The sequence below is a fragment of the Anopheles bellator genome, chromosome 2 (assembly GCF_943735745.2).
Source record: "Anopheles bellator chromosome 2, idAnoBellAS_SP24_06.2, whole genome shotgun sequence".
NCBI lineage: Eukaryota > Metazoa > Arthropoda > Insecta > Diptera > Culicidae > Anopheles > Anopheles bellator.
In genome coordinates, this window is record NC_071286.1 from 67,809,509 (window position 1) to 67,827,425 (window position 17,917).

General features: G+C 53.8%; 3 protein-coding genes across 3 annotated transcripts; 2 read left to right on the forward strand and 1 right to left on the reverse strand.

Moving 5' to 3' along the window:
• The first annotated feature begins 4,332 nt into the window (after positions 1-4,332).
• LOC131210754 (embryonic polarity protein dorsal-like) lies at positions 4,333-17,910 on the forward strand. The gene is made up of 6 exons (XM_058204047.1): positions 4,333-4,384; positions 11,833-11,895; positions 14,980-15,414; positions 15,474-15,868; positions 15,934-16,394; positions 16,497-17,910. Exons 1-6 carry the CDS (start codon positions 4,360-4,362, stop codon positions 17,908-17,910), a joined length of 2,793 nt encoding a protein of 930 aa, XP_058060030.1. The 5' UTR covers positions 4,333-4,359.
• On the forward strand, positions 5,804-7,467 carry LOC131210757 (uncharacterized). The gene is made up of 2 exons (XM_058204049.1): positions 5,804-7,024; positions 7,094-7,467. The coding sequence occupies exons 1-2, from the start codon at positions 5,846-5,848 to the stop codon at positions 7,295-7,297; spliced, it is 1,383 nt and encodes a 460-aa protein (XP_058060032.1). The 5' UTR covers positions 5,804-5,845; the 3' UTR covers positions 7,298-7,467.
• Positions 7,111-8,914, reverse strand: LOC131210756 (uncharacterized). The gene is made up of 2 exons (XM_058204048.1): positions 7,598-8,914; positions 7,111-7,534 (listed from the first exon to the last, which is right to left on the reverse strand). The coding sequence occupies exons 1-2, from the start codon at positions 8,897-8,899 to the stop codon at positions 7,355-7,357; spliced, it is 1,482 nt and encodes a 493-aa protein (XP_058060031.1). The 5' UTR covers positions 8,900-8,914; the 3' UTR covers positions 7,111-7,354.
• Positions 17,911-17,917: the final 7 nt, after the last annotated feature.

Below are 17,917 nucleotides of genomic sequence, written 5' to 3' on the forward strand. Positions count from 1 at the left end.
GTTTTCCCGACTCGAGTTTTCCCGACCGGCCGGTGTTCTGTTCGCGCAAAAGGACGGCAACAGGGAAGAACTTTTCCTAAGCACCAGAGCGGGCAGAAGCTTTCTAAACGTCTACCGAAGAGGATCTCTCTCGTCCGAAAGCCAGTCCCGTGGAGCACTTTGAACGCTGATACCAACCAGCTGTTTTAACCAGGGACGAGGCTTCCGAGAGCGTAGCCAGAGTGATTGAAAGTTTCTCGTTTTGCAACGTGTTTTGTGGTATTTGGTGAACTTTATCAATTAGTGTTTTGTGAATTTACTTGGTGTTTGGTGCAGAAGTATATGTGCCATCGAAGCATGCCGACTTGCGCGTTCCGATGATTCGACATCAAACTGGAAAGCATCGCCGCGGAACAAGGTCAGCAAAATTCACGGTCGATTGCAGTCTAGGAGGAGGAGTACGCTCAAACACAATCCACAGTAGGCTGGGGAATTTTTCGAGAGGTGCACATAACGGCTCCCGCGACTCCTTGTGCTTTGAAGGGGCTATTAAGATTGGACGTTTTCAGGCCGGCACAACAGCGGTTTGTTCTTTTGGTTTTCGCTGGGAACCGTGAACCGTACTTTCCCGCGTGCGTGCTTTGTAAATAAAAACAATCACACGGTAGGCGGCCTTTGCTAACGCTGGTAACGCAGGTAACGCACCTGCGAGTGATTTACTTGTGCTGGTCGCGGAGCAAAAAGCAACCTTATCTGTCGCGCGCGTATTGAGCCTGTGCTCTTGAGGTGGTTATCATAGGCGTGATAATATAGCGCACCCGGCGGCATTAGAAAAGTGTGCGCTGGCGTTGATTGAAAGAATCTTATCGAACACTTCTGCTTCTTCTTCTTCTCCTCCTTCTTCGGCAGGCTTCCAGTCGCAGGCCCGTTTAGCGGACAGCCGAATTTTATTGACCGCGCGCGCGAGACGACTATCTTGCGGAAGCGCAAAACGGAGGCGCCCGCGGAAGAGTTTGAACAGGATTTTCTGGCGTGTGCAATTGATAGGACGGTATTAAAGTGTTACGGCGGTGGTAGTGTTGTTTAGTCACCACCCTCCCCTCATTGGCCAGTGTGCTTTGGATCGCAATAAACCTGAGGCAAATTGGCCCCAAGAACAAAGTGTGAACGGCAGCAGTGAGCCGTTTAATTAACCCGGATTCAGTTGTTACTGGCACCGACGTGAGGTAAGTCTTTGTTGTGCTTAAAATTATTACGATTAGATTACCCTTTTCGCAATTTATGGTTTCGATGACATTGATGATTTAATTTTATTGAAGCATGCACTCACGCTCGCGGTTTGATTTTGTAACGACGCTGTTTGTACCAATCCTTGACTAACCGTTTGCACTGAACCTCTCACATCGCAGAGCTAGCAGTCCCTTCACCGAGAACTGTCTCTGATTGATAAATGCGCATCTGTGTAGCTTGTTTTGGGGCTGTGAATCATCGCCTTGATGCACTCCGCTGTCCATTTCACGCAACACACAATTTGAGTGCTCTACTGTTTCGATTCCACCACCAGCGTCGGGCTAGGCAAGTGGTTGCGTGTCCAAGGCAGACCAGAGTTTGCCGCACTGGTTATAGTCCTCACCGTGTGCACTATGGACCGCGCCAGGGAACAAAAAATCATGAAAACTTTAAATCTGGCGTAAACTTTATGTTTCATTCGGATTGTTATTCCAGAGTTGACGTTTTAATTTTTAAAATTTAACAAATGACCACCATATTTAACTACGATTGAAAACTAAATATTGTGTAAGCAAAATAATATTTGTAATATTTGGCCAATATTTGAAACCTGCCACCCTCATAGTTCGTAGTGCCACGATCAATTGAGCACGGACTGATCGTTTCGATTTCGTAATACTTTGCCAAGGCGGTGTTAATCAGCCACCCGTGAGGTCGCTTAATGTCGCATTTTGCTCGATTCCGGTTACGATAAACAACACGTAAAGGAACTTATTTCGCGAGGTCACTTTTCGTCCAGCCCAACATGCGCGCACTGCCCTTTTGTAAGATCAGGAGGAGTGACTGTTTACCAAAACGAAACGGTAATCCCAGGTAACAATCTAATCGTTTCGCGCCATCTTTCGCGATACAGCCGACGACGCCGCCGACAATCGGTCACTGGCTCAAATTTCCATCAATTGCAAACTTTCCTTGAACTTCATCCCGAATTCATAAATCCTTATCGTCTACCGTGCGGCGGGTAATTCCGGCAAACACTCCTCCGGCGAGTGCGAGAACTTGATTCTTGCGGCATCTATTACCGGACGACTTTGCTCGCTCGGTCGGACCGCCCTCCGGTGGAACCGGTTAAGCCGTATCGTAGAACACCCTCCGGGAAACACACCCCGGCGGCACCGCGCGTTTATTTCATTTATTTTTAATCAGAGTATCGCCCATGGCCCATGCGGCTGGTAAAACCCAAACGTAAGGATTTTCCCATTCACGAGACGCACAGTCCGTTGACTGACCGAGTCCGGCCGGAGTAGGAAAGTCGCCGTCGGCGCTAAGGAGCGCGATTAGGGGCACAAAAGCGAAAACGTAACGTAACGACGACGCCGCGAAGACGAACAGCGATGACGTTATTTGCCTGGGGGGGAGTTCCGCGCCGTTCCTGACGTGGTTTGGCGACGGGCGCGGTGCGCCCGCGCGCGCCTTGCCACAGTATGCGTTGCGCGGTTGATTCCGAACGTTGAAAGGTTCGTCGTGATCGTCAAGAAACGGGTGCCTGTGTGCGTGAGCGGCCGTGGGTGGTGGTCAGCCCGACGGTCCCACGCATACCCCGAATCGATCGCGTGGACAGCGAACAAACACGCACGCACACCAACATGCGCGATCATCGCGATCGAAAAAACGGGTTCGCGATCACGGACGATCACGTTGCGCCTTTCACGCCGCAGCCGTCCTGCTCTCGCGCACTCTGGCTCTCGGGCAACAGCGACGGCGTCACAACAAGTGAACGGTTTAGTGTCCCATACGCGAGAACCGGAACGCATCCGTGAGAGAGTGTGCGGTTGCCCCCACCGTAGCCATCCGTAGGCGACACGGCCGGGCTGGGCAGCGCAGGCCAGCGCAATCGGAAACCGGGAACGGTTCGCGCCAGACCAGACCTCTTTATCTCGCAGGGTCCGCTGTGTTGTGCTCCGAGATCGGGAACGCCTGTTCTTAAAATGTGTCCACGCGGCGGCTGCTCCAACAAGTCGCACGCCAAACGCCGTTGACATCGCAACCAAGCCAAGTGATCTTGACGAGTGATCAGCAAGTGCACTTATTTTTAGTGATGAGTTTGGAAATTAATTGAACCCCAGGACCCCCCCTGATAAACAATTGGTGACGTTGTTGCGTGTGATTCGCACCCGGTACGTGTAGTGCTCTTTTACTTGCGCCTGTGTCCTATTAGAGTGGTACTAAAATCCCAGCCTGCCATTTCTGACCAAGTTTTCGTTCCGATTCGCTTCACTTTCGATCGCTGCGTGGCGGTTGTTGTTGCCGCGTTACCCAACACAGAATGCCAACGGGGAGAAAACGAAACATCACAACAAATCTCCGCATAGGCGGCTCAAAACCAGTTTCACAGCCCCCGGAGCCACAATTCCTTTCCAACCCCAAGCACCCGTTACCGGCCAAGATTCAAGTTTCCTGTTTCAGCACCGATGCTCCCGATGTTGCGCGTTGAGCTTTGTTTCTTCGCTTCAATTTCCTACACTTTTGCTTCCAACTTTTCGGTTTCTTATGCCCCTTTTACTTATGGCAGAGAGTGCTTGCTTATGCAGAGTTGAGTTGGTTTTCGTTTTGCACGGTTTTTATTTGTTTGTTTGTGGATTTTGTTTTGGAATGTTTGGAAATTCCAAACTCCTAAACGTCTCTTGTATGCTTCTCCTTCGCAGAGAATTCGCGCGGGTCCACCTCGATTTGTATGTTTGTTGCTAGTCGCGCGACAAACAAGCCCCGGAACAACCGGACAGGATTGGGGCGAGCGGCATGTTTGCCGATCGAACGGTTACAGTCACCAACGTAAAGTAAACCAACAAGGTGTGTGAGAGTTTGTGAAGTAGTTTGTTTGATTAATAGACAGAGACGCCGTTTGTCAACAATTGACGCGCATTAGGACGCCCTTCGCCTCTAGTGATGCGCGATTAGATACGCCTGCGTATGCGTTTCACTGTGCGTGCCTTCGACGATAGTAGTGTCTGTGTTGGTCTCTCAGTGTCCGCAGCATTCACGTGCTAGTGCGGCGCCACTTGATCTACACCCAAGCTTGCAACTTGGTGGCTGCAAGTGCTTTGAACCAATAGAGAGCTCACGAGTCACATCACACCGGAAACACACAGCATGGAAGCGTTCGTCAACGGTACAGGTAGGCAGAGCTTCATTTTGCAAATCGCATCCCGTTCCCTGGTTCTGCTCCCTTTAATCGCACTACTATCGCTTGGCGTTCCTCGCTCCGATAACCCACCGGGGCCCGGGGTTAATATTATCAAGATGTGGCTTTTTTGCTCACCAGCAGCTTCACGGAGCATCGCTTCCACCTATGAGAGCCGTGAGAACCATTTTCCGACCCGGGACCGGGAGACATAATTCAGCCGGCGGAGGAAAACCCACCGCATGAGTCACCATGATGCACCAATTAATTAACCGGGATCACTTCATACGCTGGGGCAATTGAAGGGCGATTATGATGTGCGAAGTAACGCGATCTCTAAAAACACTGCTCCTTTTGATCCGAAAAAAAAATAAATTTTTTGACAACCATTTCTTTTTCGCCCGTTGGGATTTTTTGAAGCATTATAGAAAATTGCCTCAAAGAAATGGTAGTTGAAAATCACCGCGGCACCGGTGGACACTTCTTGGCCACTTTTATTGGTGGTTCTTCCCGGAGGAAAGGATCGGCCACACGTAAAACCGACGGATCGCCCTCCGTTGGCTGAATACTAATGAAGGGACGAGCACGAGTTTGGGTAGTTTCGAACGCGGCTCGAATTGAAACGAAAATCCCCTACACAATGCGCAGACGTGGCTTGATAGACGCATTGAATGCGCTTGGTTTGCGGTGGTCTGCCGGATCCGGTTTGCATAATTCCCGGCAGCCTTGGGCAAAGCTAGCCCTCCGCGACCTTCAGCCTCTCGGAGATGAACCGACACCCAGCGGTTCCAACCGCAACACTGCAACTCACCCTGACTGGCGCTCCCAGTGAAGCCATTGTGTGGCCACACGCAAACCGTCTAGAACCGTAGCGCCTATTCATTCTCTGCACTTGACTGCATTTTCCCACCCCGCCCCCCTGGGGGGACGATCGAAGCATCTGATCTAGATCCGGCCGATCACCGGCAGATTCGCTTGCCGATACGTGAGTTTAAATTCAAAACTTCCGAATGGATGGAGACCCGTTAAACCTGTTTCGGGTGCTAATTCATTCCGTTCGCCATAGAACTCGAAAAGGTGATCAAACGGGGTCTGATGGGTGCCGTTTTTGTTCTACGGTCATGACACTGACCACACCACGCCCCGGCCCTTCGCTGCGCCGGAGGGTTGCCCCGAGAGCCCCTGCCCAAGGCCCGAGAGACCGATGCGATGATTAGGAATTGTCTAACTCCCGCGCGGGACGGGGAGCTCGTTATTACCGTTTGCCGGCGATGATAATGGTGTTGGCCCTCCCACCCCCACACCGGGCTCCAGCATTGTGCCTTTAGATTTCGAAGGGTAATGATAATATCGACGCGCAGTACCCCGTACCCGGCCAAGCCCGGATTCGCTCAGTTTGCAACCGGAGCTCGTTCAAGTAGCACACCCGCAGCAGGTCTCTGTGCAGCGTGCAAAATGCACCGGAACTCGGTGCTGTTGGTAGTGGCGGTGGTGCTCGTGACGGCGGGTGACAATTTATCGGTTTCCGGTGCTAAAACGAATCCGCTCGGTGACGATGAGGAGGTGGCGAACGTTACGATGGGAATCGTGGAGAACGTGGCCACGGCACGGGCTGCCATCGAGCGGTTCCGGTCGGCTGTACCATCGGTGGACTACCTTCAGCTGGCCACCGTCGGTCTGACGGAGTACGTCGGCAATCTGACCGGTCGGTTTGAGGCGACGTTTAAGGAGTTTACGACGCGCGAACTGGAATCGGTACAGCACGCCCTGATCGAGACCATCCGGTACCTGAACGGGTACGACTCGGTCAACAGCATCGCGATGCTCCAGAATCTCGACTACAGCATGTACAACCACAACCTGCTCCGTTCGATTAACAGCGATCTGCGGATCGCTTCGATCAGCCTTTCGGAGGCATTGTTCGATCAGCGCGACGTAAGTCCGGCCGTAGACGATGTGTTCGCGGCGACCGACAAACTACAGGAGAATGTCCTGCGGCTGGTGGACGTGATTGAGAAGGGCGAAGCGTGGACGGTGGAAACGATGGCCAGGGCTGAGGCGGCCCAGCGAGGATTCAACGAGTCGATCGATGCGTACGTGAACGGGTCACTGACGCAGATAGAAGAACTCGTCGCAGGGCTGGACGAACTGCGTAGCTACGAGGAGGATGCGTACCGGCGGTTGAAGGAAAAGATTGCGACCCTGCCCAAGTCCACCACCGGCTACTTCGTGGCGCTGAAGAAGGCGATCGAAAACACGATCCAAAAGGTACGCATCAACTTCGAGAACCTGAAGCTGTACAAGCACCGCGATATCGAGCAGTGGAAAACGCGTGGCTCGATCGTGGCCCCGATCGGGTACATGACGCAGGTGGCGGTTCAGGTCGCTTCCGATCCGATGCTGGCGAACGACTGTACCGAGTCGTACATCGAGAAGATACTCGCGTTTCCCAACTTCACGCTGGCCCACGTGAACAACTGTCTGGCGGAGCAGAGCGCGTACGAGGAGAAAACGTTCGCGATCGTCTCGCAGGTGCTCGACACGTACGTCATCGGGGCGATCAACGCGTCGTACGCGGCGTACGACATTTGCTTCCGCTACGTTCCGCGGAAGCAGAGCTTTTGCCTCGAGCTGGTAAATACGTCACGAGCCGCCACGATAGCACGAGCTTTTTGTCTAGTAGCATTACGCCTTTCTTTCCAGAACGGATACGAGAATAGTTGGGCCAACGGTAGGATTTATAACGCGGCCAAGCAGGTCGAATCGTTCGTCGACGGCGAGATACAGAACAGCTTCAACAACTGTGTGGCGCAGAATGGGTACTTCCTGAACTACCACAACATCCAGGAGATGTGTATCTACAGCAAGAAGCGAACGCGCTTCCGAAACCGTTGGTCAAAGAAATAAAATCTAAATCGGACGAAGAACAGGGAATTTCTTGGGACGCTTTTGGGGGTCCAGCACTCACTCCGGCGCCGGCGTCTCAGCGTGAAGGCCGCAGTTCTCGCGCAACCCCGCATTGCGAACGAGCTCCAGCACCCGATCGTTGCAGGTCGGTAGGTCCTCCTGGACCTGCTCGAAGAACTGCTGGCTGGCGACGTCGAGCAGGAAAAACTGTCCCCGGAAGTCGATCGTTGCCACGATCTGTAGGATCAAAAGAGCGATTAGAGGCTGATAGTTCTGGCATTGGTTCAGTCACGGACTTACATTGTCCAAACATTCGGTCATTTTGTCGAACGGCTGCTGGAAGCAGATGTTGAGCCGGCCGTACACCGTCGTGACGTACGGACGCAGGAAGTTGTTGGCGATCGATACGAGCTGCGAGGAGCCCTGGCTCTCGAGGTTCGTCTGTTCCGTCAGGCAGGCCCCAACGAGGTTGTTCACCTGGGCCGGTAGTGCGTTGAACGGCGTAATGAACGCCGAAGCACAGTAGTTGTCCCCGTACAGTACATCGAGCAGGATGCGCGTAAGCAGATCGGCTTCATCGCGCAGGTACGCCAGTGGGTTGTCGCCGGTCTTGAAGAGGGCACTCGTTTTGACCAGCTCTCCCGCCACGGTCAGCGTACGGAGCATAATGTTGCCGGTCAGATGATCGATCGATTGGTTCAGCAGGTTCAGCTTCTCGTGGACCTCGCCACTGAACAGCAGTGGCCAGCGGAACACGAAGCTCTGGTTGGTGTCCTTCAGGTGGGTGACGAGTGAATCGGCCGCCGCCAGGAACCGCCCGTAGGATGCGTTCGATGCGGCACTATACCGATCGACGGCCGTGTTGATAAAGCCCTGGTTCGAGCGGATCAGTGAGTAGGCCCGTGATTGAAAATCGTTAGCCGCCCGGACAGCGGTCACCACTTTCGTGACACCGGACGAGTAGTCCGTCGAGAGGCGGACCGCAGCTTCGACGACGTCCTGCAGTCGCTGCAGCGTTCCGTCCGCCGAGATGGCCTGCAGGAACTGCTGGGTGTTGAGCGACTGACCACCGATCGCCGCAATGTGCTGACCCAGTTGCCTCAGTTCCGCTGCCAGATCGTTGACGTTCTCACCGATGGCATCGCGCCAGGATCGAAAGAACTCGGCCGTGTTGTTGTTCTGATCGTAGTCGAACGCCTGCTGGAGGACGGCTAGCGATTGGGTCACGTTCTGGTTCCACGTGGCCACGGCCTGCAGCGACAGATTTAGCCGCGTAAACACGACGGCCGGTGCCGTGACGCGATCCGTCGTAACCTGAGCTACCTCGCGGAACAGTTGGCCCAACACCGCCGTCGTGTTGCCGACGTACTCACGGAACGCCGTGGCCCCGGTTCTCAGAAATTCCGAAGCGGTCGGATTGATCAGATATCCTCGGACCTGCGTTTGGGCTGCCTCCAGATTGCGGACGACGCCGTTGGCTGCACTGGCCAGCCGGGCACCCTGCGGTATTACGTAGTTGTTGCCAAAAAACGGTTCCCCGTGCAGCCGGCCAACACCGAGCAGCAGCAACGCGAGAGCAACCTTCAACAACGGTGCCGCCATTCCGATGCGACGAGATTCACGAGCGACTGTGCAACGGAATGGCACGAGAAAGTCTTTCTTATAGCTCCCCGCGGGCTTCTTATCAGGGTTACCAGATAAATAGTACACGGCGCCGTTTACCCTTTTTGTGACCGGGATCCCCGTTCGGGGAACTTCTGGCTCAATCGGACCGGTCCCGGTCGCACGTGGCCCGGTGTAACGGCGGTGTGTTTGCCTACGGCTTGGGTCCCGTTCCGGGAAGTAAGACATCCAAATCCTCTACCGGGTTGTTTCTACCGGGTGCCTGGAGATGACAAATGTTTTGTAATTAAAGCGCCAACAGAATGTCTGCAGTGAGATGTTCCGATCAAGACGATCGCCACTGGTTGTCGGCAGGATGCCATCATGGGCTGTTAAAAAATAAATAAACCTTCCATTTGGTCCCTAAATATCGTGCTATGGGCAACGATGAGTGATCGTGTCCCTTATGCCAGCTGATCCCGTTGGATAGAATATGATCACCGGAGATCGGGCGGGTGTTTATTGTTTGTAGAGTGCCGACCCGCCAGCGATGGCCATTGTTTGTACACAACGCGAATCCGGTTAATCACCGGCAGTGGCGTTAAAACCGGTGTCAGTGTCACCGGCGAATGGGTGATGGAAAAACATTTCATTCTTCTTGCGGCCCCCAAGGCTCCGTTGCTCGCGGAAAACGATCAGCCAACGACCCGCGAAGCGGCAGGGGCAACCTGCCACTTGCCGTTTGCCGATGGTCGGTAAAGAAAGAAATCAAACAGTGCTCAGCCGGTGGTGGCCGGTGATCGCCACCGATCTCGGTGTCTTCCTTGTCTCCTGCACTGTTTGCTCTGTCAACAGGCAGCTGCGACATGCAGCCGCCAAGTTTACATTATGTACCGGACGCTCCCTTACGCTTCGCAGGCTGACTTAATTTAATACTTCATCATCGGCCATCACACCACATGTTCTGATACTACCACCACTTGCTGCTCGCTCGGCGCATCTGATCTTGAACCGGTTCCCAGCGCATCGTGCTCTGCGTTGTCCGTGCGTTCGTGCGTGCCTCAGCGGGTGATCTTTGTGTATTAATAACGCTCTAGTCCTCTGCTCGGACTCGGACTAGATCGGTGGCCATTTCCGCAAACCTTGAGCAATCGGATTAGATTTATAACGCTCCGATATTGTTCCGATGAAAGGCGCAGGGGAAACAATGATGATGATGATGATGATCATTGCCCCATCGGAAAATGCATCGTGTGTGCCGATCCGATCTCCATCATCACCGGGGTAGCAATATCCCGGACCGCGGATACCATAAGGAAACGACGTCGTGAAACTGATACCCCCTTTTTTAGGGTCCCGGAAAGTAATTTATGGCGGCAAGCATTTATTACCATCCCATACTCGACTCGCTGGCACTTACCATCCGCCGGTCGCGGGTTATTGAACGCGCGTGCAGCAACAAAGGTTCGTTCTGAGCACGCGCACGTGTGATGTAACTCTCGGTTGTCGGTGGTGTTTTAGAGTTCACAGGATCACTAATTAACAAATGGTTCCACTCACGCTAAGTGACTCCTCGTTAATCTTGTCACCCGCTCGGTCGCTGTGATCTTCCGCACGTCCGACACAAGTGTTCAATTGCGTGTTACGCGAAAAACCTACCCGCGGCGATGGATCAGCTCACCACGATTCTACGGGATGCCATGCGCCTCCATCCAGAACAAGCATTCCGATCCCTCCCCCCTCCGCGGTGGGGAGTGCGCTGGAAAATGGCCCACGGCACACGGATGCATTACAATCTGGGCAAAAATGTGCATTTTTCCGTGCTGCGCCAGGGTGATGGCAATTAAAATGGCGAACAAGTGCCGTTGAGCGCGACGTGCCATTCCAACGGGGTTTTGGGGTGGTGGATTCCATTTTCCCTTCCCTAACATACGGTGCAAGGGGCGGCCGTCGATCATCTCTTTGTGTGATCATACAGCCGGCGACAAGGAACCTCCTTTTTTTGGTCGCGGCACCCTGGTAAGGATACGCCAACCTTGCACTTGAAATGGATCATCGACTCCGACCGTTGGTTCTGCGATGTGATTTACGGCCAAAGGATGGTGAAGGAGCGCCCAGTAATTCGGGGTCGAAAAGGGGCTCGACCGAAAACGGGCCGTCTGGGTCGCACCGCTATCCGTTCGATATCCGAGCGGGAGAACCCCAATCGATATCGCGTTTCCATGCAAAACAGTCGTGGTCGTCAACTGTGGTTCTTCCTTGATGGGTGAAGCGGGTGACCAAAGCTTCGCTGGTCTCGCAGTCAATTACGCAACGAACGTCGCCCGTGTATCATCCAAACCGTCCAAATATTTAGTCCAATCCTATGTGACGGGTTCCCGGGAATTTCCATAAAAAAATTACCGTCCACCAGTAATGAAGACGGTGGAATGTGTTTGTCGGCGTGTGAAAATTCCTCTCCCCCCTGAAGGCCAAGGTGGGCCAGACTCGTACCAGAGAGAGAGAGAGAGAGAGAGAGGATGGCCGTGACCGAGCGTGCGGTCCGAACGAAAGAGAAAATTCTACTCGCTCATGTGCGTTAGGGGTCCCAACCCGTGGGTTGAGTTTTCCACCGAGCGCAATCGATATTATTCACATTCTTAAGTTGGGTGGGAAAAGTGGCCGCTGGGGATGGGCAAAATTCTTGACATTCCAAGCCCGGGACGCGCGGTGGTCACTGCGAGGGCACGTGTATCGCGCGGGGCTAATGATGGCCCTCGGTCCTGTGCACTGCACTCCCTTTTGTTCCGTGTCACGCTAACGCTAACGCTGTTTATAAACAAAGCACTGCCGTGCTCCCCCAGGTGGGGACGCCGACGCTGTGGGCAATAAATATTTGAATTCCTTGAAAATGTGATTTTAACGGTTGTTGTGACTTTCTTTCCTCATTGTAGATGCTGCTGCCCTTCAACCGTTAGACGAAATTTTTGGAGTTAACGACCTGCTGGATGACATTAGTAAGTACCACTTGGCCGCGGGATCGGGCGGGTTGAACGACAGCACGCGCTGACCTTGACACAGCAGGCTGCAACGTGTGGACAAACCGAGTGGCCCTTCGTTAGCTAAACCCTAGGGTCACGGTCAGTTGCGGTGCAGCAATGCGATTCGGCTAGACCGATCAGTCAACTGCATCCCGGCTAGACGTCGTGTTTTTTTTCTTCGACCATTGCCGCCGACTTACACAGTTGTGGTCCACATGTCAGCAATGTAACAACGATATCGGCCTCGGCACCCAAATTGATTTATTATGTCTAGCGAACTGGTTCCGCCGGAGTGACTCATCCGGGCCCACGCGCTGAGCATTAGGTCCTCTTCGCATCGTGCTTTTTGAGTTGTTTTGGGCCAGATTCAAATTAGCGCCACCAACCTGTTAGTCATGGCACTAAATAAGATCTTCACTTCGTACCTTCGTAGACAACGATAAGGCTTAGCGGCTTGTATTACTGTGTTTGCGATTTTCTTTTCGCTAATTACTCGCTTCTTGGACGATCCAAACCACGCTCTTTCGGCCGTCGATGACTCACTCACTCGGGGCGAATTTCCCAAAACAACCAAACCCCAAACCGATTCGTGGAAATCCATCCCCTGCGCTGTCTGGTCGCTTGTCGCCGTCGATCGTAGCGCTTTCGCTGCTCATAATTGCGTCATATTCGAACCACGGAGCCACGCACCGACCGCCCGTCACCTGTCACCGAAAACTCAATGACAACGAAAACGGGAAAAACATTTGGTTTCGCGCTTTTTTCTTTTTCGCACCGATACGCACCATTAGGGCGCGTCGTCCTCACGGATCGGGCGGAGGAATATCAACATTCGGTTCCGACGCTTCCTAGAACTGTTGGCAACGGGTTGGCGACAGCGACAGCGGCCCACAACCGGCACGGATTATTGTCACGATTTTATTTTTATGTCATATGGTCACCATCTGTCGGATCATCTCGATCGCACGTGTTTCTCAGTGCGCACACCGCAGAGTGTCTGAGCGTTCCGATCTGGTTCGCTTCATCAGATAAGACACGAAGCCCTGCCCGGGGCGCATGTGCACCAGGAGCAGTTCAATCCGGAACAGACTCAAAGTGATGACGTTGATGAAGATCATGGATCGTACGGTCTTCTATTGGGAACTTCCATCTCAGCTTGAACCACGGTAGTCCTAACACACCGCAAAGACATCCCTCCGCAGACACATAAGTCTGTGGCCATTTTTGCTTCCCAAATTTGCCTACGATTCGGACAGATTACGAACCATTTAGCTTGCTTCATTTCCACCCATTTTCATCTCACGCACACCACACACTCGAATGTGAAGTCCGTTTTCCCAAACTCTTGCCTGTGGGTGCGCCCGGTGACCGACTTAGACCGCGCCGTGCCGTGAGTGAGCGTTGCGCAAGGAGAGACAATTCTGTGACCTATCTTCGGCCCAGGAGAGAGAGCGAGAGAGTTGGAAGCGTTTTCGGGATCTTTGCGCCAGTCATTCGGTGGGACACGTACCGTCCGTAAGTTGATCGTGGTCCAACAGCGGAGTGACACTGCGATTCGTGATCTTTGAGGTTCGGTTCCGTGGATTTCACTGATTTAGCCATTTCCGTTCTGTTCTGTCACCACTCTGTGCCTTAATACGACTGCCCGGCAAGCGTACCAGGCTGCTAACTACTTGCTGCCCACTGATCCAATTCCTGTCTGTGCATTCGTGGCTAACCTGGCTCTATCTGTTGGGTGCGGAAGAATTGAAGCCATTTTGGTGGCAGTGCCGTCGTGACTGAGTCCGAGCAACGGTTCGTAGATAACTCAGGAACTCTGTTACTCTTGGTAAAAAATGGCACCGAGGGTCTGAAAACTTTAGGGAAAGGAAAAAGTTGCAACTCTGCGAAGTATATCTTGGTGCAGGATCGGGGTGCAGACCCGCGAACTCGCATCACCAGTGGCAACTAGTGTGATGAAAATGTCTTAAAATAGATTTCTCCATTAACTGTGGATGCGAAGCAGCTGCGGCGGACCCGATCCGCCGTGCAGTGTTGTAGGTAGTGGTTCTGCATCTCACGGTGCGGCGCGGCTTTGCTGAGATTGAGAATCCTTTGCTGAGCCACCGAGAGCAAGCGACTCTCGGGAAAAAGATAAAATGGAGAAAGATATGTTTCGAGTCGTTACGATCGCAGCAGTATTTCGATCGTCGTCGTGTACATTTTCGTTCCTTGGTATAACTTTTTATGGCCGCATTTTGGCGGACGCCGCAGAGTTAACCGCTTGAAATCATCGTTCTAATTTAAACGCAAGTTCGATAGTGCTCATCGTACAATTGATCGTGGAAAATTCCTCCCATGATCCAACTGAACTCGGTGGATGGAATAAAATTAAACGGAATGTTTATCTCGCATCGTTCCTAGGTCTAGTTCCCCAATCGCTGTAAAATAAGCTTAAAGTTTCGATGGCATCCTTTCCGGTTCGTCGCAACGCTAACTATCCGCTTGCTGGGGCTGCTTCCGCTTTCGAGGGTGCTGCCGGCGAAGAAACGGATGTCGATTCGTCTCACGCCGCACGGTACCACTCTTCTGCCTCGTCCACATCTTCCACTTCTTCGTCCGATTACGAGTATCTCAATCTTTTCCACAAACTCGACCATCTGCAACGCTCTCCGCTGGCCGGCCTGTACAATGTGATCGTTCACAGTCAGCCCGAACTGATCGTATCCGCGCCCGAGTGTGCTGATAATCCTGTCGGTGGTGCTGCCGCTGCTGCCGAGCGTCCCTTACCGACGATTGTTACCACTCCACCTCCGCCATTACCACCGCCATCATCTCCACCACCTTCATCACCAACTCCAAAACCAATCCAAACACCAACTCCACCTGCATGCCCACCGGAGGAAGGTAATAAGTGTACCGGCGAACGAACGGTTGGCCAACCAAAAGCTCACAAGGCTCATAGGCTAGTTGTCGTTCAATCGATTGGCTTTCGATGTGCTACTTCACGCAACAAATAAGAATCACACCCAGCCCCCAAAATTGATCGATCTTTCCACCACTTGCCTTTCGTTTCTGCAGTTCACGTAATCGGTAACGATATACACGAAAAGATGCCTCCATTAACCGCTCAGCGCCCGTACGTGGAGATCACCGAGCAGCCACATCCGAAGGCGCTACGCTTTCGCTATGAGTGCGAAGGACGCTCGGCCGGATCAATTCCGGGCGTCAACACGACGGCCGATCACAAGACCTTCCCGAGCATACAGGTGCACGGGTACCGGGGCCGGGCCGTGGTAGTGGTGTCCTGTGTCACCAAGGAGGGCCCAGATCACAAGCCCCACCCGCACAATCTGGTCGGCAAAGAGGGCTGCAAGAAGGGCGTTTGTACCGTGGAGATCAACAGTACCACCATGAGTTATACCTTCAACAATCTCGGCATCCAGTGCGTCAAGAAGAAGGACGTCGACGATGCGCTGAAGCTGCGACAGGAGATCCGGGTCGATCCATTCCGAAGTAAGTGTCCGTCTGTTCGACTGGGAATCACGTCCTTAATCGGAACGTCGCCTTTTCAGCCGGATTCGCTCACGCCAAGGAACCGGGCTCCATCGACCTCAACGCCGTCCGGCTGTGCTTCCAGGTGTTTCTCGAGGGACAGCAGCGTGGCCGGTTTACGGAACCACTGGCACCCGTCGTCTCGGACATCATCTATGACAAGAAGGCGATGTCGGATTTGATCATCTGCCGGCTGAGCGATAGCACGGCCCCGGTGTGCGGCGGCAAGGAGATCATCTTGCTGTGCGAAAAGGTCGTCAAGGAGGACATCAAGGTGCGGTTCTTCGAGAAGAAGGGCAACGTCACGGTGTGGGAGAATTACGGCGAGTTTTCACACACGGACGTCCACAAGCAGGTGGCCATCAGCTTCCGGACGCCACCGTACCGATCGATCGATATCACCGATTCCGTGGAGGTAAGTGAACGGCGGGAGATAAAAAAAACGAACGAAGATATTGAATATCCCCGATTCGATTGCAGGCATACGTACAGCTTGAGCGGCCATCGGACAACACGTACTCGGAGGCTCGTGAATTCAAGTTCATCCCGCTAGACACAGGTAGGCGCCGATTTTCGTCTCTACAGCGTGATCTTGCGAACAATCCTAGCGACACTCCCGAGGACCGGCTCTTCAAGCGCATCCTCCTGGAGGGATCGAACCGGGCGCTGGTGGAGCGCCAGCGGCCGAAACCGATCACGAACGGTGCCCCGGCGGTTCGCACCGACGAGGTGATCGTGCTCGACACCCCGAACGTGGAGGATAAACCGTTCGCCACGGAAACGGTATCTAGCGATCAGAAAACGAACGAATGGATACAACGAAATGAGTTCAGTGTGGCCATCAACAACAACAACAACAACATCAGTGATGAAGCATCATCTGGTAACGATAATCGTATGGTCATTGGGGATACGAACAACAATATCTACCAGACGAATTCGTTCGATATGCCAGACGGTGGCGTCAATCCGTGTGCGACTGAAATGTCCACCGAAACTGTTGCTGCTGTTGCTGCTGTTGGCGATGTTGGAGGTGTGGTCAGTGACGAAGATCGCACGTTGAACGAACTGCTGGAGCAAGTGGCTGAGCTGGACGAGATATACACCGATCATCAGCTGCGCCGCGAGAACATGATTCTGGAGCACGAGCTGAACACGCTGGAGCAATCCGTGCCCGTCCAGCTCGGATCACCGGGCGGTGAGCGGATGGACATTGACGAAGTGTTTGATGATGCCGCCACCTACACCAGTCTGCAGCGCGCCTTCAAGAATCCCCTCTCCATTTCGCTCGGTCCACCGGTACCTCCGAGACCGGAGCACGCCAGACTTGATCCTGGCGTGTACGACGCGGTAGAACCACTGCACGTTCCCACGATTGAGGTGAGCTCGCTGAAGCGCGAGTCGCCGGAGAACGAAAAGCTACCACCGTTGCCTCCGAAACGTGCCAAACCGAGCGTGCAGAACAAGGAGAACACGGCGCTCGATGCGAACGATGAGGTGCTCCTGAACACCATCATTCGCAAGGGCTCGATGCGTAGCCTGGTACCGCGCCCCCAGTCCGACCAGATCATCATCATGAAAACGCCGGACAGTCCACCAACCAAGAAGCTGCCCCCAACACCGCCCGCTTCCCCGTCTAAGGCGTCCACTAGTGGGTCGGGTGCCGGGGACTTTAGTACACTGCCCAAGAATGGCAGCAAAAAGCCCGGCTTCTTCTCGAAGCTGTTCTCGCGCAAGAAGAGCAAATCCGATCTGACCGCCAGCACCAGCACACTGAACCGCAAGACACCCGGGGCCGGTGATTCGGAAGACTCGACCCCGGTCCATGGGGCCGGTGGGGGAAAGAAACTGCGCGATTCGACCGGCCGCGGTTCGTTCCGGGATGCGGTGAGCGCGGATAAGCGTAAACCGGGCAAACCGGTTGCCCGCAGTGTCAGCAGTGTCAGTGCCCGCCGGCCGGCCTCCGAAGCCAATCCGGATTTTATCTACATCCCACTGAAGGGTGACGGTCCCGGAATTGCCATGCAATCACGTAACGGAGGCAGCGGAACGCACCTGTCCCTGCCGGGCAACGATTCGTACGAACGGGCCAGTACGGCTTCACTGCCACCGCTCGACCGGAAGGCCGTCAGTGCCCTGCAGCTGGATGTGCCCATCCAGGATGGCAACCTGGAGCTGGTGGCGATCGCTGACGCACGCAGCATAAAGAATCTCGTTGAAGGCAACTACGGTGTCCAGCTGGACCCGAGCGTAGATCTGACGGAGGCGGAACACTTTGCCCTGTACACCTCGATAGCCCCGAACGCGGCACTGAGCGAGTTCGACGAAACCTCCTGCTACTATGCTCCGGTCGAACCAAGTCCACTGGCCTCACTCCCAACGCAGCAGCAACAGCAACAGCAGCAGCAACAGCAGCAATACCAAACCACCATGATGGCCACCAACAGTGACGTCTGAGAGGAGC

Bases quoted from the DNA above. Each gene is read 5' to 3' on its own strand.
- LOC131210756 (XM_058204048.1), bottom strand. From the start codon at position 8,899: ATGGCGGCACCGTTGTTGAAGGTTGCTCTCGCGTTGCTGCTGCTCGGT. The intron at 7,535-7,597 runs GTAAGTCCGTGA...TTGATCCTACAG, and splicing joins TGACCGAATGTTTGGACAAT to ATCGTGGCAACGATCGACTT.
- LOC131210757 (XM_058204049.1), top strand. From the start codon at position 5,846: ATGCACCGGAACTCGGTGCTGTTGGTAGTGGCGGTGGTGCTCGTGACG. The intron at 7,025-7,093 runs GTAAATACGTCA...CTTTCTTTCCAG, and splicing joins AGAGCTTTTGCCTCGAGCTG to AACGGATACGAGAATAGTTG.
- LOC131210754 (XM_058204047.1), top strand. From the start codon at position 4,360: ATGGAAGCGTTCGTCAACGGTACAG. The intron at 4,385-11,832 runs GTAGGCAGAGCT...TCCTCATTGTAG, and splicing joins AGCGTTCGTCAACGGTACAG to ATGCTGCTGCCCTTCAACCG. The intron at 11,896-14,979 runs GTAAGTACCACT...TCGTTTCTGCAG, and splicing joins CGACCTGCTGGATGACATTA to TTCACGTAATCGGTAACGAT.